The sequence below is a fragment of the Passer domesticus genome, chromosome 7 (genome assembly GCF_036417665.1).
Source record: "Passer domesticus isolate bPasDom1 chromosome 7, bPasDom1.hap1, whole genome shotgun sequence".
In the NCBI taxonomy this organism is placed as follows: Eukaryota; Metazoa; Chordata; class Aves; order Passeriformes; family Passeridae; genus Passer; species Passer domesticus.
Genome location: NC_087480.1, coordinates 39368670 through 39390566, shown reverse-complemented (window position 1 = coordinate 39390566; position 21897 = coordinate 39368670). Strand labels below are relative to the sequence as shown.

Genomic DNA, 21897 nt, shown 5'->3' with positions numbered 1-21897 from the left:
CTTTCTTGAGGTACACTGAATAACCTTAAGAAAATATTGAATTATTACATTCCCCCAAACTTGCTTCTAGCTCTTTCAGGCAGTAATTTTTTAGACTTTATTACATATAGAACTCTGACTTCCCTGAAATTTTATTCTTTAAACTGTAGTTACCGAGGTATGTCAGATTATCAATGAACTCCTGAGTCTTTTAGGAACTTCAGTAGTAAAAATAACTGCAGTCATCGTGTCTGTAAGTTTTGTTCTGTGTTTGCTCCTCTGCCTGAGTATCTGAAGTCCTTCACAATCTCAGACTCTGGAAGGCTGTCCCAGACTGTTAGTCATACAGGAAGAGTCATGTAGCAGGCATGTGAGGCTGGTCACAGAGAGTATTTCTCTGTTCATTTAATCAGAAGAGATGTTCACCTTCTCATAACTAGAGGGCTGGCCTTTCTTATTCTTCTCTGTCTAGTTCTGTGTTGGCTGAACGACTGAAAGGTTGATTTTGTAGTAATGCAATGTGGTTTTCTTGTGTTCCCTGGTAGACTACAGTCCTTATGAAACCCACGGTGGCTGGGGAGGCTCTCCATATTCTCCTCATCAAAATATACCTTCTCAGGGACGTTTCACTGACAGGTAGGATTGCTGTGTTTTTTCTTTGCCTCTTTCTAAATTTTCTTCTATGTATTTTTCCTGTGCCAGTGGAGTAAAGATTTTTTTTTTGCAATCTCCTTGTTTTCCAATGCCAAAGGGAGAGGCTGTCCATGTCGGATGTGGCTGGTCATGGGAAGCAGTTGCCCTCAGCCGACCGAGAGCAGCAGCTGCGCATGGAACTGCAGCAAGTTGACCACCAGATCAGCCAGCAGACCCAAATGAGGGGGCTGGAGGTTGGTACCAGCATTTGGAGCAGCACTGAGGGGTGGGATGGAGGGAGCTAGCATTGGTGAAGCCTTTCAAGGGCTGACCTTTGTACTGATACTCGGTAACAATTCTTAATCCTGTGATGCCAGGCATCAGGGCTGTGGTGCAAGTGCCAGCCTTTCTGCTTAGCAGCAGAAGATTCCCTGCAGTCCACATGCACATCAACACCATATTTGAATCTGCATTCTATGCTCAGTCTTGTTTGCTGTCATTCTATTTTTCACTCCCCCTCTGTTCAGCTCTACTCAGAGGCAAACTTGGGGTGTAGGAGCCTGTTCTCTTGACTTTACTGCTGTTGGAAATGTCTGATTTTATGTGCAGAAAGCCATGAGCTTCATCTGTTTCATGTTTAGCTTTGTGTTTGTACCTGTTTCTTCCTAAATAGCACAAACCACAAGAGTCAAGAAAGTAAATATGTAATATATTTAGCTTGAAAAATTAAGGCTTAATATGTTATGGCTCTTTGCTTAGAAGAAATGTAGCATAAGGAAAGATGAGATGAAATATTTTGATTTTGTGAGGCAGGAGTAATGTCAAGCCGTAATGAATGAATAGTTTTAGAAAACCTCAGTTACTTTTTTCCTCTTAGGAAAAGTCAGTAAATATTTACGAGAAAACTGTTGTAGGTACCTCAGCAACTATTTGTGTTAACATTTTCCCAGAAGAAATTGCTGTAAGTAGTGGATAGCAGCTTCTGCTGAAGCTATGGTTAGTTAAGAACACATGTTACAGAGGAGGGTTATTGCAGATTAGTTTAAGAGCTCACAATTAAGTCACAGCAGTAGTTGCAGTAATATGCATTTGTTAGTTACTTGAAACATAGCTTGTGTTCTTGTGCTCTTGTTTGGGAATGAGAGGAGAAAATGTTTTCAATCTTGCATGTCTGCAATTGCCATAATACAAGAGTACTGGAAAGTTGCAAAACCTGTACATGGCCCTCTCTTGTTCATCATTGTGATTGTGTCAGTGTTAAATCCTACAGAGTTGAATGTTGAGCCCTTGACATAATTTGAATTTTGGCATAGTTGGATATTTTGGTATAATATGAATTTTGCACAATTAGTTATTTTGATGAAGTACAGCTTTCAGTTTATCTCTCATGTTTAAAGCTGCATGTAGATATTGGAAATCAAGGAGTCTTCACTGGTTTGCCTGTTATAAGGTTGCATCAATCAATTCACCCAGAGCATGAAGAACTAGATCATTTTGCTTTTGCATTGTATGAGCATTTCTGCTTAAAGACCAGCCAAATGCTGGGTTGTGTGGAGTACAAGATGATGTATTTAAATGCAGAGCCCACACTTGCAGAACTAATTCACAAGTGTTAGCAGATTTTTAGAATGGCTGACATGGCTACTGGTTCTAGTAACTTGCAACTTGTGAATGACCATAGTCACTTGCCTCTCTCTATTCCTGTTTCCCAGTGTGGGTCAGTAGAGACCTACATATTGACAACTACATCTCAAGATGCTGTGATAATAATTCTGGCTCTGTTGTGCAATTAGATAAATTCTACTGCTGTAAATAAAGCAGCAGACTTGCTTGTCTGCAAATTCTTTTGTTGAACATAGAGCTCAGAAGAGAGTAATGTTTTTGTTCATGGGCTTACTGTAAGTTTTGAGAAGGGAGTGACATATGAAGAAAACACATGCAAATTTATGACAGCAAGAGGTATTTAACACTGCTTGTTTAAAAATTCAAATACTTGTCCTTGTCAACAGAAACATGTTGAAACTTGCATTGGAAGTGATTTCAATTGGGACATTGTGAAATGTGGCCTTGGTTTTGTAAATGAGCAATACTCTGGAATTATGGCCTTAGAGCTCTCTGTGCTTGGTGTGCTGTGTGCTCAGTTGTGTATGTGCTTGGCTTTATGCATTTAGGCTGTTAGTAACAGGCTGCTGTTGCAGAGAGAGGCGACTACCCTGGCAGGCCAACCACAGCCCCCACCCCCACCTCCCAAGTGGCCTGGGATGATCTCAAGTGAACAGCTGAGCTTGGAGCTACACCAGGTGGAAAGGGAAATTGGGAAGAGAACCCGTGAGCTGAGCATGGTGAGTGCTGGGGGGCTGGGAGGCAGAGAGATGCAGTGGAGAGCCATGTACCTGGCTGCAGCCCCTTCACCCTGGCAGACAGGCTCCCTGCTGGATGCTCATCCATCTGGAGTCATCCATCTTCCTCTTCACCTCTATTCTTCAAAACCTCCTGAGGAGTTTCTTGAGTCTTCTTCATGAAGAAGTTCAATGTAGCCTCTTTAAATGTTGTTAATCTGTCACCATTTGAAATAAGCATGGTGTTGACTTTGATGGATACCAAATTGTCTCCAAGGTCACTGTGCCATGAGCTCTATAAACTGCTTTAACATAGGGAGCATTGTCTGCAGGTACAGGCTAGTGTTCAGAAGTCTGTGTGCTGTTACAGTCTGTGGCCTTTGCTTGTTGTTACAAGGATCATCCCTTCCTTTTGGGAAATACTGTGTCCTGAGAGGATGAGCATATCTAAAAGTCTGGTTTTGTCTCATGGCTTTTGCGGGTTAAACTGTGTGACTGCAATTTACAGGCCTTCATTGTCCCTAAGGCATGAAATCTCCAACTCTTTCAACACACTCTTAAAGAATTTTTCATCTGTTCTTTCTTTAAAGGAGAGCCAGTCTTCACTGGATATGAAAAACAAGCTGGGCACCACTAAACAGACAGAAAATGGACAACTAGAACCACAAAACAAGGTTCCAGCTGAGGACCTTACACTGACATTCAGGTAACACGGACCTTCAACCTGTCTTTGTGTAACATGAGCCACTTCTTCAGGGCCACTCTCCTGTTGAATAAATACCCTTGCCTCGCATCAGCTATAATGAGGAATCACCTACTAGGCAAAGAGAATACAAATCAAGTTTGTATAGTGCAAGTATGAATTAAGGACCTCTCTAGCTGTGGAATAGGTGAGTGGAATAAAACTATAAATTAATAGAACAGAAGACTTGCAGTGAGGAATCCATCTGGTCAGTACTGGATGATTAGTAGGGAGAAGCAGGAGTTACACAGCCACCACAAAAGAATTCCTTATCTGCTGTTTTGGTTTCAAATAAAAGAAATCTCCCAAATGTGCAAGGTATTCCATCCTGTTAAGGTTTGTGATGTGGATGTTGTCTAGGAAGGCACACACTTTGAAACTAAGTTCACTTTCAGTTGTCAGTAGTGGACTTTTATCTGTGTAGATGCTGGGATTGATTTCAGTTCACATTTAATAGTTGGAATAAGATATTGGTTGGGAATGCTGGAAGTCTCTACAGCAAGTATTTTCAAACAGCCACAAGCACCTATGTGTATTCAGGCCAGCACTGAACAGAGAAGCTTGCATGCTTACATAACTTCATGTGAGCTGTTTGGAATATTAGTATTTATTCAGAATGAGCATTTTCTGAATAAATACAGTATTGCTGATAAAGTCTGTGCCTCCTTTTTAACCAGTTCTGGAGTTTTGTGCTGCACCATCAGATTGTCACCTCCAGAGCAGGAACTGATTTTTCCTTGTGGTGCTGTGAAAGTAATGAAATCAAAACAACTCTTTATATTTTTAAAATCGGGGGGGGGAGTGTTAAATTCTTATTAGGTAAGTTAAATATTCTAGAATATGTACACTGAGGTCCTGTTACTTAGAAATAAAGGAAAAATCTCATTAATTGCTTCTTTTCACCCACTTCCTCTTTCTCCTCAACTTCCCTTCAGCAGTGATGTTCCGAATGGATCAGCTTTGACCCAAGAGAACATTGGCCTCCTGTCAAACAATATGGCATCTCTCAGCCTGTCAGAGGACCCCGAGGGAGGAGGAGATGGCCATGACTCCCAGAGAGGGGGAGTGACACCCACATCTGCTCCATGAAGCGAGGCCAGCTCACCCTGGAGTTCCTTCTGCTGGGGTGTTGGCAGCTTCCATCTTGTGTTTTTTTCCAGGGATGATTGGATAAACCCAGGAGCAGCAGTAGTAGCAGAGCAGCAGGTCCAGAGGCAATGTGCACAAACACAACTACTAGAAACAAATCCTGCACATAGTTCACATTAACACATTTTTTAATTAAAAAAATGAAAATTAGCAGTATCTGCAAGCAATTCAAATTAAATTTGTTTTTGTTCTGTGAATGAACTTTATTTTAATAACTTTGGACGCCTTGAATCCCAGGGCTTAAAAAAAAAAGATATTATATATATATACTCTGTTTGATTAATTGTATGATCTTAATGAAGTAGGTTTTCTTTTATTTTGGTATTATTACATACCCAGTGCATAATTCCTTATTACCTTACTAAAACAATTTGGCCACTTCCTTGTATGGTTTAAGGGTAAACAAGGAATGAGGGTTGGAGAGTAGCTGTGAATTGCAGTGTCAAAAGATGTGCAGCAAACTTCATGCTTAACACAATTCCTCCCATTGTGGCCAGGAACTTAACCTGAGCTTCTTGCTTCAATTGCTGAATTTAAACTAAAAATGGCAGAGTCTTTGCAAAGGTGTGGTCCTTTTTAAAAGCTGGCATTAATTAAGGTCTGTGTGTTAGAATCTGACACCTGAGTATCAACCTGCAGCTTGTCAGGGCTGCAGTGAATCCACCCTGGATTCCTGTTTCATGGGGGAAGAGTTGCACCAAAGTAACCACTGAAGGTGCAGCACAGATCTTGCCACAAGTATTGAGAAGTAAACTTTGCCTGATGGATCTAATACTTCTCCAAGTAGACACATGGTGGGCATAGGCCAGAGAAACCATAAGTGTCTTTTGATTATTTTTTTTAGATTAAAGATTTTGTTCTTGCTGCACATTTTTTTTACTTTTTTGGCATACACTGAGGTAAGATCCTGCATATGCAGACCTCTTGAGAATGATTTTTCAAGTGCTGCTCCCTCTACCTTCTTGGCCTGTCCTCATTTTTTCTTTCTGGGTTAGACTACTAAGTGGGAAAGCACTGGTTATGTAATAAATTACTGCATTGCTTTGGTTGGGTAAAGCAAGAGTTAATAATTTTCTTGGGTTTTAGTTTTTTTTTCCTTAACCTTAACTCCTGCTGAGGTTATAGCAACCTTGGGCTAAGCTTTGCATTCATCATACTGTTAAATAAAACAATAGGGGGGTGGGAGGGGATACAGTCTCACTATTGCCTACCAGTAGGAGAGTCCAAACAGAAGACTCTTTTGAGTAGCAATTATTTAATTTGCCCAGTCAAGGCACCGCGTTTATATACTATTTCACATTGAATTTGATTATGCCCTACAGACCTGGCTGGTCAAGGATTTGATACACATATTGGCTTGGGATTCGAGCTTTCTTTTTTATTTAAATAAAAATTTATATATAAATATATATATACATATATACATAGTTATATCTGTATATATATTGGGTATGTTTTAAGAATTTTTTCGCATGAGCGCAGCTGTTGTGATCAAATGTCTGGGAGGTAGAAGCACTGAATGAAAATAAAAACATTTCTCAGCACACCCCCCCACACTTTCCATGTGTCTTAACACAGGTTTATTTCCCTCTTAGTTGAACTTTGGCCTCTTAATTGCCTGGAGTAGTTTGAAGCTTGCTTTTTTCTAACGCCTCTTTTAACTTTTGGCAAAGAATCAACTTTGCACTGAAACAGCTTCATCTCCCCCTGCCCCTCTTCATCTGTATCTCCTACTTGAAGCCAAGCATTCCAGCCACTCCCCTCAGAGCTGAGCAGAAGTGGGGTGATGAAGCTGGGAGCCTGTCAGGTCTGCTCCTCCCTTCTCAGCTCTGGGCATGAGGAGGATGAAGGTCTTTTCCTGGCTGGCTGCTTCCAAGTCACCTGGCACAGGCCCTGGGCCCTCTCATCCTTCAGTGCAGAGCACCACCCTCAGGTCAGCCTTCTCTTAATTTGAATTAGTTGGCTCCTTCCTGCTGTGTCTTTATTAACACAGGGAGCTCATCTTAGTCAAGATAATTAGTGCAATATTCTAATCTAGGAGGACAAGCCCAGAATGTGCCTTTTTTTGACTGTAGTAATTGTGGATGTAAAATTAATTTTGAAAGGTGGTTATGCTAGATTGGACATTACAGATTCATTTGTAATTCTAGGAAGAAAATCTAGAGGGGCAAAAACCTCTTTACCTTTTATTTCCTAGTTCCCTCACCAGGTTAGGGATTATTCTTTTCTCCACATTTTCTCCTGGAATTCTTCAGTAAGCACTATTTAAATTGCTGGCCTACATATGAATGCTTCCAAAATCTGTGGATTAGAAGGGGGACCTTACTGGGTTTTTTGTCTCCTGCATCCAGCTCTTTGTGCTGTACTTTGTGCATAACGTCCTTGTTGAGATCAGTGTGTCCAGGTGAATGCCCTGTTTGCCCAAAATTATAGTTTGGCTTGTTAAATAGTTTGCTTAGTATCTACTAACAGTATTGATTTTCGACTTTGTTCCATCCCCTCTTCCTCTTAAATCTTTTCTGCTTTTTTTGCAGAAGTTTAGTTGATTAAACAACTAAAACAGCAAAATGCAGTGCATGCTCTTAAGTTTTTTTCTGGAAACTGCACCTTTGTGGAAAAACTGGGAGACCCTGGGGGACAGCTAGCTCTGTATGTAGTGGCAGCATTGATGTTTACAGCTAACAAGCATGAAAATGTCTGGAGTGACTCTGTCTTGCTAAACTCACTCCTGTAGCCCATCATTGTCCCAGTTGTACAGGAATTCTGGCCACCTCAGTGAAATTTGTCTTGGCTACCAAGTGGTTTAGTTCCTTCTGTTGGGCAAGAAGCAGTATTACCATGGTGTCAGGTGCATCCTTTGGTAGGTGGGTTAAGTTTTGTGCTGCACCAGACAGCTCTGGGTTTCAGCCAGATGGACAGCATGGACAAACCTTCAGAATAGGAAGCTTCAAGTGGTAGGTTGAGCTTCAGTGTGTCAGTGATTCAGTCAGTATATAGATGATGTCTGTTTATTCTGTGGTGTTATTTCCCTCCTTCTGTCAACATCTCATCTGTCTGTCCTGTGACCTAGTTCTTTTTTCTTACTAACAGAAGTTTAAACTTTTTCTTCTGCCCTTCTTGCATGCTGTCCTATTTTAGAGTAGGACTTTTTTTTCTGTAGATCAGAGCACCTTTCAGGCTAGCAGCACTTTTATCCCTGTTCTTCTCAAGTTCTTCTCTGTATAGTTTTTTCTGAGCCGTCTCTCCCCTTTTTGTGTCTCTTTCTCCTGTGGCTTGCCCATCCACCCTCCCTGATTGTGTAACAGTGACAGCTTGCTGCCTCAAAACAGAGCATTCAAATGAATTCGCTTAGCCAATAACTTCTGTGAAGTTGCCTTTTCTAATGGTGTTATTACTCAGTGATGCACAAATGTGATATTGCCCCTACTGGTAGGCAAACAGGGGATCTGTATAAACATGGTAAACTGCTGTTTTTCTTTAAAGGAGAGCCAAAGACTTGTGCTTTACACTTTTTTTCCCCTGGTGTAGCCATTTTGATTGTCAGACATTTGTGTAGGGTATTGTGAGTTGACTGTATTATCCTAATAACAATTTCCAGAAGTTAATGATTGTCAAGCCTTGCCCATGCATTGAATTGTGAAAAATCATTCCATTTAGTCATACAATTTGCAATGTACTGAGATATATCTGAAGTGTTGTGATGTGTTTTCAGTCTCTCATGCACTCTCTCAGCTGACTGAATGGCTCATTTAGAGAGGGAGAAGGAAGAAAGAAATGTTATAATCCAAGAAGCCTTGTTTTTAAGTGTTTCTAAATTGAATACTGATTGAAAATTTCTTCAGTTACAGTAAAAGATCAATCTGTGTTACAAATGTGACTGACTTTTAAGTCCACTGGGATGGAAAAGATTTGTGAAACACTAGCATTGCATTAAATTAGATGTGGAAGAACCAAACTTGTGATGATATTGTCTCTTGACAGCATGGACTGAGTAAGGTGGGGCAAATTTTCTATTGGAAAGTGTCAGAAGTGAGGCTTTTATTGATAATACAAGAAAGCTGCTGGCATTTCCTTTCCTTGAGCTACACAAACTCTCAAGACTTGTTACTAAAGTTTTTAGGTTCAAAGAGGAATCTCTTCAAGTCCAAGTAGCATAAACCTTCATTTCCACTGCCATTTATAATTTTGGACTATAACAAAGCAGACTTACAAGATAGTTATCTGAAAGATCCCCAGTATAAAGTTTCTTTCCTGGACTGGCTCTTTCAGACTTGCTTTTATGGTCCAAGAAATGCCTTGCCAGTGTTCAGGAGGCTCAACAGCAGGGAGTGTCAGCCACCCTCTCTGCTCAAAAATGGGAGAAAAGAGCCAAACATACACAGTGTGCAAGTTCTTGTGTTTGTCTCTGTGTGGATGGAGAAGTGGTTTTGGTCCTAGGACAGATAGAACACAGAGCAATGCTGCTGGGGCATGATGTTACCTTCATATTCAAATTTTGTCATCATTCACTTTCCAAAACACAGCCTTCCATTCCTGCCTCCTGATGTTGCTGATTTGAAAAGAACCACAAAAAGTTAGCCTGTCAGCAACTTAATTTCTTCACAATAAATCAATTCCCCAAGGGAAAAAGAAAGCAAGAATTTTTGAGTTGCCTGCATGGTAATGGAGTTATGAACTGGAAAAACATCCACCTTGCTTGAGTAAGTGTAAACTGAATTTCTGAGGAAAATGAAGCAGCTTTTCTAAGCCCATCCTATTAAGCTATGGGTGGTTGTTATACAGATTATTATTTAGCTCAAATTGATTTGCTCTCAATTCAAATAGACTCTTAAAATGTCAAAAACTTCATTGGGAATTTTCATTTCCACAATGAACTGTTAGCAACTGCATTATTTTCTGTTGGAATGTCAGGGGATGACAAAGCCTAAAGTTAATCCTAGTTATACAACATGAGAAAGGGATTTGGGGAAATGTTATCCCAGCAGTGTCCTTCTACAGTTAACATGTGGCCTTTATTCTTCTGTAGGAAGAAGAGTGTAACTGCTTAGTGTTGTCACAGTCTTCAGAGCACTTCTTGTGATGCAGGTAGAGCCTTGGTTAGCAGAGAAAGGAGAACAAACTTAACATTTATTTTCTTTCTAATTTTATTTCCTATTGGCAAGTGTAATATTGTTCCATGGGAAGTGTGGCAAGCAAAGAGGCTGCAGCTTTTTCTGAAATTTCCCAGTATAAAGAGTGCATGGCAATGTGGATTTGTCTGCATCAGGAACATCACAGTCATTTGATACTTAAAATACGTGGCCATAATAATCAAAATTGCATTCCTGTACAATTAGTAATGTGAGTAATTAACTGGTCTTTCCCAGGCCATCTTTGCAATTCCAGGGAGTTTGTGTATGATTTTTAGTGCTAATTGCAAGGTGCTCAGCAGTTGGGAGGGTTTAGGTGTCTAACTTCATCCAGCAAGGCGTCTTCCCTTGGATATACTGGTTGGATGTTTTCATATGCCAGGAAACTACTGTTTTGAAGATCTGCAAGTTTTAGGAAAACGCAATTGTCCAATTTGAAAAATACAATATTGGGAGAGACAGAAGCAACAGGTAGTGCAGTCTCTGGAAGTAAAAAGCATTAGACATGATGGAATTATATGTGAAATGTATATGGGATAAATGTATCTGTAAGAGGAAAAAAAATATTATGGAGTATTTGATGTTCAAGAAATTATTTGCTTCTTCATAATGTTAAAAAGATTTCGTTAATAGTTCTGTGGCAGACAGTACTCACAAGTCTTTGGCATCCAAACCAGATTGTATATCAGATGGATCCCACAACTGGATGTGTGCACTGACCTCTTTATTTGTAGCTTTTAAAAAAGAAATCTGGCAGCAGCCTTTTAATAATTGCATGAAGCAACCTGAGAGGAAGAAGCAATCCTGTTCCCATCACAGCTGCTGCCCAGCTCACAATTGGTGCCGTTCATCTGCAGCCTCTGTAAGTGAAGCTGATCAATATGGGCAAAACAAATCACTTGGAGAGTTTCCCCTAATTGTAAGGAGTTCCCATTCCCCCTTTAGCCTCTGCTTGCTGTGTAAGCAGCTTCCATGCTCAAAGGATCTTTCCTTCATGTCAGCTTAGCAGCTGTTCTGTAGCTTGGCTATTTTTCCATATTTTCTCTAACTGGTAGCGTCGTGTTGAGCTCTTCCCCTCCTTGTATCTGTTGCTATGGGGAGGAAGAGGTGAAGCAGGATGTGTGAGAGGAGGGAGGAAGAATTGTGGGATCTATATGACAGCTCCCACTTATTTGAAATCATCTACTTCCAGTTGTGGGATTTCTCGATATATGATTTTTTTTGTGGTTTTTGTAAGTCTAATTTTCTTTGATCTTGTTAGTTCCTTACAAGTCTCCCCGAGACATTCTGCAGTCATTATCACCTTTTTGGGTGGAGTTTATTTTATTTTTTTGGGTTGTTTGTTTTGTTTGGTTTTTTAAATAACTTTTTAACATTGGTGCATATATGCTTGGGATAGAGCTCATGTAATTATCCAATCGTATTGATTGTATGTGATTGTGCCCTGCAGAGGTATATTTAACAAAAAATAAAATAAAGGATAGTCTAGGTAATAAAGGAGACCATGAAATTTGTTGAGTCAGGTTATGAACTATTTCTTAAATTTATATAGGATCCAAGATAAGTGAAATTCCATCTGCTGTTCTCATGAATCAGTGCTAAACAAAATATCATTCATTCTCTCCTTGTGTTTTTCCTTGCTTCTCCTTCTGCTGTTTTCTTCCTTTCCTGTTTCTCTTTCCCATAAACAAAAAATCTCAATCCATCCTGGGAGTGGCTGACTCTGGGTTGATAATGTGGATATTTATTGTTTGTAACTATCAAAACATTCACAGTAGGAGTAGAGATGAAGTAGAATGTATGAGAAGAATTCCATAAATTGAATTCTTTGCAAGTTCAGAGGAATTATGAAGTTTTGTACATACAGTCCTGGCCATGGGGGAGATGTTCAGAGGTACATGGGGAATTGCTGTGTCTTTTCCAGGAAAGGTTAGATGCTTTGCTACCTCTTGGGAAAAGTGAGATAACAAAAGGAGTAGAAGAAAATTCTCTATATCCAACTCCCTGTGTCTTTACTCCTACAATATACTTTTTAGTCTTGAAAGAAAAACATTCTAGGTACTCTGCTGAATTAGGACAGAATGTATTGAAGGAGGCAAAAGATCCAGAGATTTGAAAATCAGTATTGGTCTTCTTTATTTAATTCTCAAACCTATAGAGCTAACGGTGTCAATTTGTGTGAAAGAACAAGGGAGTGGAGACCTACTGTACATGCACAGCAGTTACATAGAAAAAAACATATTGAAATGCTATTCGTTCTTCCTTTTTCACCTTGCTTTTCTCCCTCTTTCTCCCTGACTCCACCTTGCTCTCACAAAATGTCTAAGGGTCCTTTGAGCTGCAGATTGAACAAAAAAAAAAGTGCAAAAGTGATTCACTATGTGGTTTGTAAATAGATGGAAGTGTCTATAAGGTCTTACCTGTTTTTCTGTCAGCATTTATATTAAGTGATAAATTAATGAAGAACACTTTGAAGTATCTCTTGTTTTCTGTCTGCGATGACTGTACATTCTTCCAAATTTTATGTGAGATGTAAGTCTGTTGGACCATCTGAGTAAGATTTTCACCAGCTCAAGGTGTGTGTTCTGTGCTGGGCTGGAGCATAAGAGATGCCAAATAGCAGAGAAGCCACATGTCTCCTGGGTTTGGTGTGATGTCTTCTAACTTCACCTGTAGACAAAATAGGTCCTTCACCTGTTCACCAGAGGTGAACAAGAAAAGATACTCAAAATAATCAGGTTTTTTTAATTGCTCAGAGTGTACATATTTTAAAAGCAAACTAGACCCTTCAGAGCAAGCATTTGTCTAACGTTGAGCCTGATTTGGAACTTGCCTTAAAGTGAAAGTAAGTTTTGCTCCACAGTCTGCTTTGTGGTTTTTAGTCTTCTCCTTTCACACCTTTTTGTGGTCTTTAACAAGTCATTGTCTATAAATCTGAAACTGGATGAAGCTGCTGCTTCACTGAAGAACTGTTCCTGCTACTCCAGGGCAAGCAGAGCCTTCTGCCCCTGGAGTTTGTGCTCATTACTACCGAGTTCATTACTGTTGTCCTCATTATTCTTGAGCCTGGGCACCATGGACCACGGTAAGGTGTTTTGCTGGGCTGAAGCCCATCACTGCTCATTATTAGGCCTCCTCACACCTGCACACTTACTTGCCAGATGAGTTAAAGCATTCAGTTCCTATAAAGAAATTGTATTTAGTGGGAAATCCAGCAGAAGACTACGTTTCAGTTGGTGATGGTTTCCTTACCCTTTCTCCCACTAGTCTGAGGATTCAGGGTTCTCAAGTAATGACTCACTTCAGAAGGAAAAAAAAAAAAAAAAAAAGAGCTGGATTCCAGTAATGGCTGGCTTTTAAATGGAAGATCTGAAGCATAAGACAGTCAGATCCCTCTGGAAGGAAGTGGTGGATGCTCTGCATCAAGAGAGAGTGGAGGAAACTTGCTGAGTTTCTTTATGTGGAAAAGAGAGGAGACCAGGCTCAAGTGGATGCTACCTGCTGGAATTTTTTCCCATTTGGATATGGAAAGCAGGATAGAAAGAATCTTGAAAAGGCTGGCTCATGAGATTCCTTGAGCCCATCTTGCTCTGTGAGTGCAAGAGTCATTTTCCCTGTGCCTATCCATGAAACTCAACAGTGAACACCCAAAGCAGAAAACAAAAGGTAATTTATGTTTCTCCTCGCCAGTCTGGTATGTTTAAGGACTGGTTCTTTCCAGCTAGGATGTGTTCAATTGTTTCTGTAACGTTCTTTCTAACTGTGAACTCCAAGTCCTTCAGGACTAAAAATGTGGGAGAGACTAAAACCAAAGCATGATGCTTCATCTATCTTGCCACAGGCTGCCAGGCTTTGGTGCTTGATGGTTTTGAGCCTCTGATCTTTGCTTTGGGTCTGGGAGCAGCAGCTTTGGGAGACAAACAGCCCCTATATTAGAGCAAAGAAGGCATCTAAAAGTTTAGATTAAGACAGTGGCCATCTTGGCTGCTTCCTGGATAGCTCTGCTGGGTTGTTGCTTGGAGCTAAACCAACCATAAATGATCATTTACATGCTGCATTCAAAAGATAGATTTAGTCAGCTGCCCTAGAATAAGTGCCTTGGGAGCTCTGTGGGGTGTGCATGGTTGTTTGCTTTTGGTTTTACTGCTTTGAACTGCCTTTGAGCACTAGGTAAATGGAAACCTGTGCTTGGATGTCTGCATGGGTATGGAGCATCCCTAATCTGAAAACCCTGGGATTTGTGAGCATATCAGTTACCTCAAAAATTAAACCAGCAGCCGCCTGAAGTAACAAGGTACAATATGTGAGTCCTTCCTGTCTCATGGAGGACATTTTTCACAGTACCCTTAAATTTATCTCCACAATCTCTGTCCCATTTAACTGTCCCATACTGATACAGTAAAGTCTTTTACTTAACTCAAACCAGTTTGCAATTGCATTTTCCATTAAAGGAAAATGTTCCTCTCACTGGAGGCTCAGCACCTGATGAGCCAACCTGCTCCTGGGATTTGAAATTCAGAGGGCAATGGTGCAGGATTTGTAGAGCAGCTGCATCCTGGGTCAGAGATGGTGTTTAGTCCTCTGCCTTGTGAATCTGGACAGGAGTTGGGGGAGCTGCTGTTAATCCTCAGCTTTCCAGCTGTGCAAGGGAAAGGTCACGGAATCACAGAATATCCTGGACTGGAAGGCACCCACCAGGATCACAGGGTCCAACTCCTGGCCCTGCACAGACACTCCAGCAATCCCACCCTGTGCCTGAAAGTGTTGTCCCAGTGCTCCTGGAGCTCTGGCAGCCTTGGGGCTGTGCCCATTCCCTGAGGAGCCTGTTCCAGGTGAGTGTGTTTAAAATGGGATGTATTTGAAACTGCAGAATGGGAAGTGGGGCAATTTCTCCCAACTTGTCTGTTCAGGAAATGGGGAACAGGTGATAGGGTTTGGGACAGATCTGCAAATAGCTTTATATAATTTTTACTCAAACTCTTGAAGGGTTTGAGGTTTTTCTCATGGGTTAAGCAGTTCATTTTCTGCTGGTAAAAACTGAGGGCATGTGGCACTCATGTGTGGTAGGTGGTCAAACTCTCCCTTGTCAGATTGAACTTTAAAACCTTTTTCAAACTAAACATTGCCTCTTTTTTTCCTACTCTTTGCTTAACCTTCAGCAGCTGGTCATCAGCCTTTGGCCTTAGCATCCTACTCCCCTCCCACCATCCCCTGCTGCTGTCTCAGCTCTGTTTGAGCACAGAAATCCAGTGGGAAAACAGCTTTGGGCTCAAGCAAGACTGTTCCCTCAAAAATTTGCATTTACCTCCTAAAAGCAGAAGGCTGGAGGTACAAGGGGCAGGTAAGAGAAACAGATTGCACACATCTTTCATTGTTATTTAATTCCTTGAAACAGCTCCTTTTCCCTTGGTAGGAGCCTATGAGTTTTAGCTGCTGCCAGAGTGGCTTTTTGCTTTATTAGAGAGAGTCCTCCCACCCTAGGTGTCATGAAGGCTGGCATGCTAAATTGTCAGGCTTGACTTAGCCTGCAGCAATCATGGTATGGAGGGCACTTAATGAAATCAGGAAGCCCTGAGTAATTGCTGGCTGCAAAAGAACACTGCTGGCTTGCTTTGGACTCTGTTTTTGGGGTGTGAGACAGTGGGGGAGGTTTCTCAAGAGCCTAAATTAATCTCAAAATGGTTTGAGCTATTTTACATTAGCTGGGCTGTGTAGCACAGTGTGTGAGTGCTGTGGGACATTCCCACCACTGCCAGTAGCCCCAGTAGGCTCAGTAGGGTGCGTGCTGGGGCTCTGTAAGCCCAGTTAATCATCCTGTCCTGCAGCCATGGAAGGGTGGGATGGAAATGGTGTGTGCTGGTGAGAGCCCATCCGTGTTGCACAGCAGCCAAGGGATCGGGGAGTTTCTCCATGCTTCCCCAGAGCCTTCTGATTTTGAGCTGAATCAGCAACTTCTTTCTTGGCTTTCTGCACTTTTTGTTCCTTCACCCTTGTAAGAACCTTTTCTAATTTCTACATTCCCCCTTGCCAGTAATCCTTTTCAGCCAGTGCTGCTGTGGGAATATTTTTGGCATCTTTCCAGGTTGACACATGTCAGTGCTCAGAGGAAAAGGGAGCATTTAAAAGCTGTGGGGGGAGGAGGAGTGGGTTTTGGCCAAATGCTATGACAAAGAGCTGGTCTAAGAAACAGCAGGGGCTCTTGCCTGTAAGAAACAAGATTGGATGTGTCAGAGGCTGGGTCAACCTTAATGGATGGTAAAGCAGATTTAGGGTGTTAGCATAAAGTTCTGTCTCTTCCCTGAATTGATGGAGTCAGGGCTTTACTGCAGAGTGAAAACAGGGAGTCTTTCTCATTTAATGAGGACAGGGTGAGGATGGAGGTGCCCTCCCCACTCTTGTGCTTTGGCCTTTAAATATGAGATCAGATTAGCAGCACTTTGTGTGATGCAAACACCTTGAGCTGCTTCTGGCTTGACAGGCAGGGTCAGGACATGGCTTTCCCTGGAGGTGAGTGGAGTGACAGGGCAGGGACCATGGTGAGGTTGTCCTTTCCATGGTGGGACTGGCCACAAGAGTGTCAGTGCTGCTGGAGCTGCAGGACCAAGTGTGGGTGAGGGAGGGCTGCTGCAGGCAGTGCAGGGCTCTGCTCTGGCCCCAGGATTGCAGAACTCTGGAGTGTGTCTGGCTTATTGCTGGCTGACTTTTCCTGTGGGATTGAAAGCTTCAGAAGAACAGCACTTCCTGGAGTATTTTCAATTGTCTTAATATTTTTCCTTTCTCTTGGCCTGGGTGTTGATTTATTGGTTTTGATTGGTTAACTTCCCTCCCTTTTTAGATTTTTTTTCCCTTTGTGGTGTTGCATCTGTCCTAAACCTTTTGCAAGGTGATCTCTGTGTCATTACCAGCAAGAGCTGTGGCCATGGCCTGAGAGAGTCCCTCTTGTTTTGCTGTGCTATCACACAGCCTTGGGCTCCAGACAGTCTTGGTACCAGATGAGGCAGTTTCTGCTTTTGCAGAGGAACTGGAGCACAGCTGAAGTCATTGGCAAACAGCCTGGGGAGGGGGCTGTGGAAGAACCCAGAGGTCTCCTTCATCCCAGATCAGCCTTTGAGCCTGCTCCCATTTTCCTCTGGCAGGTGCTGGCCCATCACAGGCACAGAGGTCACCAGTGCTAAATGCAGGTGACTTCTAATTTAGTTTCTCAGAAGGCAATGCTTGGTAGCCATGGATGGCAGTGAGTATGTGAAGGCAGGCAGAGACTTACCCAACTTAAACACATGTTTGAAAAAGTGCCCTGTAGCAGGCAAGACCTGGGCAGGCTGCCAGCCCCTCCCAGTAGTTGTTTCCCAAACTGTTGTGGCTGTGGTGCTTGAGCTTCCTCCCACGGGGTACATAAACAAAGCAGTCATGCAAAGGGCATCTCAGAACCAGTGTGCAGGCCCTGGGATGGCTCATGAGGCCTTGCTGCCAGAGCTGGTGGGTGATGGGGTTTAGGAGGAAATTGTTCCCAGTGAGGGTGGCAGGCCCTGGCACAGGGTGCCCAGAGAAGCTGTGGCTGCCCCTGGATCCCTGGCAGTGTCCAAGGCCAGGTGGAACAGGGCTTGGAGCAACCTGGGATAAAGAAGGTGTCCCTTCCTATGGCAGGGGTACAACCAGATGATATTTAAGTTTCCTTTTAACTGAAACCATTCTGAGGTTCAATGTGCTTTAGCAAAGGGGGAAATACAAATTATCTCTTGTTGGAAGATTTTCAGAGAACTGCCTTTGCTGGAACAGAGGCTACCATTAGCCTGCACTCTTTAGGTACCAAGGACAACAAGTTTGCATTGAGGTGGTATGAACTTTGAACAGGAATGGTGTGATGCATCAGCTACACCATACATGCTTATAAAGTACATTTTTTGGGAATTAGAGATGCTTAGTCCACAGAGGGACCAACTTCCTTGGAGCTGGGCCAACTTACCATCTTTCTTCTCTGCCATGGTGTCTCCTACATCAGTAGCTGAAAAGTACTGTAAGGCTGAGGTGAGCCAGGCAGGGTCCTTACACTGTAGCCACCTCACTGGCCAATGGGGAGGACTCAAAAGTTCAAGTCTTCCATTTTGGTACAAACTTAAGCAGCTGAGCCTGCTGCTTAAAAAAGAGGGGCCCCAGGTCACTGAGAAAACACTGGTTTCAGTGTATTACTTCTAACAGCATTGTGTGCTCACAGGCAAGCTTTTCCTCCTGCTTGTCCTTGTTTGTCCTGCAGATGCAGGGCAAAATGATGACAGGAGGGGACTGTGGGGCTGCCACCACTGTGGTGCTGGCTGGAAGGGGCCGGGGGCCATGGCAGCAGCCAGGTTTCCCAGACAGGCCGTGTGTCTGAGCTCTCTCTCTGGTTCCAGGACCATGCATCTGTTCCTGCTGTGCCTGCTCAGTGTCTGGGGGCTGGCTGCCCCGGAGCACTACGCCGTGGAAGACATCTGCACCGCCAAGCCCCGCGACATCCGCGTGAACCCCATCTGCATCTACCGCAACCCGGAGAAGAAGCCCCAGGAGGGGGAGGGACAAGAGCCAGCAAAGGACAAGATCCCGGAGTCCACCAACCCCCGCGTCTGGGAGCTGTCAAAAGCCAACTCTCGGTTTGCTGTCGTCTTCTACAAGTACCTGGCTGACTCCAAGGACAATGGGGAAAATATCTTCATGTCACCCCTCAGCATTTCCACAGCCTTCGCCATGACCAAGCTCGGAGCCTGTGGCAGCACCCTCCAGCAGCTCATGGAGGTTGGTGGAGATTCCTCAGCCTTTTCCCATAGCAGGTCTGAAAGACAGGAAAGGTGATCATGGCTAATGGCTGCTCTCAGGGTCTCAGGATTTCCCTTGGGGAGGAAATCCCAAGTTGGAAGTACCTTAAAATTCATCTTGTTCCACTCTGCCGTGGGCGGGGACACCTTCCACTAGATCAGGTTGCTCCAAACCCTGTATTTGGATTTGTTTAGATCCCAGCTCTTTCCCCTTACTCTCTATTTGGATCCAGCATTCCTGGGTGTGAGAGGTTAGTTTTTATCTGGAGGAAAGGAAGCCCATTTGGAAGGTGAGGGAAGGGAATGGCAACAGTTTGCTTCTTGCAGATTGAGCTAAGCTTTTCCTTGTGTAAAAAGCAGGAAAAGCCATGGTATCAATTCCTGCTGGCTTCTCTCTTCCTTGGGACAAAAATCAGACACATGGGAGACCTTGCAGTCCACCTGACTTCCAGGGCAGGGAAGCCTGTATATGGGGAGCCTCTCCCTCTACCTGTATACTCAGGGGATAGTTCTCATCCCAGGCTAAGAGGTAATTCTGAGTTCTGGCTCTTCCATGCAGCTAATATAACTCCCTGCCTGTCCTAGCACCCTTCTCAATGTCAGACCCAGTCACCTGCCATGTGGGGTTTGATGCTGCCCATACCTTTTTCTGCAATGGGAGACCTCAGCCCAGAGCAGCCTTTCTCCCTGCAATGAGGAGGTGTGGATCAAAGCCCTCTGTTGCTGTCCTTACAAATCCTACCTCTGGAACAAATAACGTTGCTGGTCTCCTGTCATTATCCACACAGCCTGAGTGGAGCAGCTATAACCACATCTCCAAAATCTTCACTTGTGTGCTGCCCTCTGGGCAGCCCTTCCCACTGGAAGGGGAACCTTCTCCATTGAGCCACCCACACCTGCACTCCTAACCCCCCTTTTCCCTATGAAATGGCTGGGAACACCAGGAATACCTTACAAGAAACAGTGCCAAAGGAGGTTCATAAAGAGCAATGTGCTGTGGGATTTTCTGTGCCTTAAAGCCCTGAGGTTGGATAGCAGTAGACAAAAATAATTGTCCTTCCAGCTGGCAGCTGGGAACAGATTAAAAATTCCCTGTGCTGCAAAAATCTACCCTCAAAATGATTACTACATATTCCCATTCCCTGTAAAAATAGATAAGATGTGCCAGAAGTACTCAACAGGCCATGAGAATTCCTCCTGGGAAAGAGCAGCCTTTAGCATTTTCACAGGAGGCTTTAGCACATGTGAGTCCTCCCATGACCTGATATGACCCAAGAGCTGCTTCTAGGCCCTGTGGGTGCAGTGCTCATCTCTGGGGTGTGGTAAGGGGTTATGAACACCATGTTCATTTTAACAGCACTTAAAGGTCTTGGGCTGGTGATGTGTTGATTTTCCATAGATTTGGGTTCCCACACATGGAGGGTGAAGCTCTGAGGGCCTGCAGATTTGTTGCTGTTGAGGCACAGGCTGCACCACCATTTCCTCTGGGGCCCAGGAGCACAAGAGCCTTCTCATGGATTCCCTTTGCTGTTTGGCTTGTCCAGGTCTTTCGATTTGACACCATTTCGGAGAAGACATCAGATCAGATCCATTTCTTCTTTGCCAAGCTGAACTGCCGCCTTTACAAGAAAGCAAACAAATCCTCAGAGCTGGTATCAGCCAACCGTCTCTTCGGGGAGAAATCTTTGGTCTTTAATGAGACTTACCAGAACATCAGTGAGATCGTTTATGGAGCAAAACTCTGGCCCTTGAACTTCAAAGTGAGTTTGACCTGCTCAGGATTTTGCTTTTTTTGTTTGGTTCCACCCCCCCACCCCCAGTCCATCCCTGTGTTTTGCCCAGAAGTGCTTTGCTCTGGGTGTGTGGGACTCCAGTGAAAGCAACAGGGAATCTGGGATGCAGCTCCTCTTGCTTCAGCTCACCTTAACCACAGCCATGTCCCCACTCGTCATACCTAAGCTGCTTGTCCTCCCCCAGCACATACCCTTGTGAGCCTGTCTCCTGCAGAAAGGGTACAAAGAGGGGTTTAAAACCCTTGGCTTAACCTTTTTTTTTGGTCTCTTCCTTTAGGAGAAGCCAGAACTTTCCAGGCAGATCATTAATGAGTGGGTGGCTAACAAGACAGAGAAGCGCATTACAGAAGTGATCCCAGAAAATGGCATTGATGATCTCACTGTCTTGGTCCTGGTCAACACCATTTATTTTAAGGTAACAAAAGCTAACAGAACTAGGGAGCAGCACACTTCCCTGGAGGAGACATGGTGCTCATGTTTGTTTTCCCTGTCTCCTTTTTAGGGGCACTGGAAATCGCAGTTCCCAGCTCCAAACACAAAACTGGATGTATTTCATAAAGCCAATGGTCAGACCTGCCAAGTCCCAACTATGTACCAGGAGTCCAAATTCCACTACGCATTCATCCCCCAGGACAAAGTCCAGGTGCTGGAGCTGCCTTACAAAGGGGACGATATCACGATGCTGCTGGTCCTGCCCAGTGCTGGGACACCCCTGGAGGAGGTGGAGCGAAACCTGACATCGGAGAAGCTGCAGGGCTGGATAGATTCCATGAAGGAGATGTCTCTCTTTGTCTACCTCCCTCGCTTCCGCGTCGAGGACAGCTTCAGTGTCAAGGAAAAGCTGAGGAAAATGGGGCTGGAAGATCTCTTCAGTCCAGAAAATGCCAGACTCCCAGGTGAGATGTGCAGGGTAGAGGTGAGGGGCAGCCATTCCTCCCTAGGCAGGGCAGTAGGTGCAGCAGCACACGAGGAACAAGGACAAGGAAAGTATTGATGTGTTGCAGGGAGTTAATCCAGTGATGGATTCTCTGATAAAGTCCCACCATGGACACTCAGCCCTGCTCTGCATTGAAGACGTGGCAGTTTAGCAGTCAGTTGGACATGAAAGAGGATGTTTTTGTTGTAGAGCAGCCATGCCTTCTGCCTGATCCCAGGATGGGAATGTGTTCTTTCTTGAGCTGTCTCTAAACTCAGTTTCACCTTTGTATATTTTTGTATTTCAGGTATCATTGCAGAGGGCCGCACAGACCTGTACGTGTCTGAAGCTTTCCACAAAGCCTTCCTTGAGGTGAGCCTTGTTTTGTGCCAGCATGTTTTGCTTTTTAAAAAAATATTAAAGGAAAAAAA

At 43.5% G+C, this 21897-nt stretch overlaps 2 protein-coding genes across 12 annotated transcripts in view; both read left to right on the top strand.

Moving 5' to 3' along the window:
- RC3H1 (ring finger and CCCH-type domains 1) overlaps positions 1-8797 on the top strand; it is a 58583-nt gene extending 49786 nt beyond the window's left edge. For 6 of the 11 annotated variants that reach the window (XM_064427867.1, XM_064427873.1, XM_064427866.1 and 3 more), the window contains exons 16-20: positions 525-615; positions 731-866; positions 2784-2954; positions 3542-3657; positions 4629-8797. In XM_064427867.1, the coding sequence (XP_064283937.1) occupies positions 525-615; positions 731-866; positions 2784-2954; positions 3542-3657; positions 4629-4782 (668 nt within the window). In that variant the 3' untranslated portion in view covers positions 4783-8797. The remainder of the gene's footprint in view (positions 1-524; positions 616-730; positions 867-2783; positions 2955-3541; positions 3658-4628) is intronic. The other 5 variants (XM_064427875.1, XM_064427874.1, XM_064427872.1 and 2 more) reach the window with 5 other exon arrangements.
- Positions 8798-12516: 3719 nt separating this feature from the next.
- Positions 12517-21897, top strand: part of SERPINC1 (serpin family C member 1) — an 11386-nt gene continuing 2005 nt past the window's right edge. Inside the window, exons 1-6 of the mRNA XM_064427888.1 lie at positions 12517-15312; positions 18359-18737; positions 20302-20517; positions 20828-20965; positions 21053-21446; positions 21774-21838. Of these exons, the coding sequence (XP_064283958.1) occupies positions 18363-18737; positions 20302-20517; positions 20828-20965; positions 21053-21446; positions 21774-21838 (1188 nt within the window). The 5' untranslated portion in view covers positions 12517-15312; positions 18359-18362. The remainder of the gene's footprint in view (positions 15313-18358; positions 18738-20301; positions 20518-20827; positions 20966-21052; positions 21447-21773; positions 21839-21897) is intronic.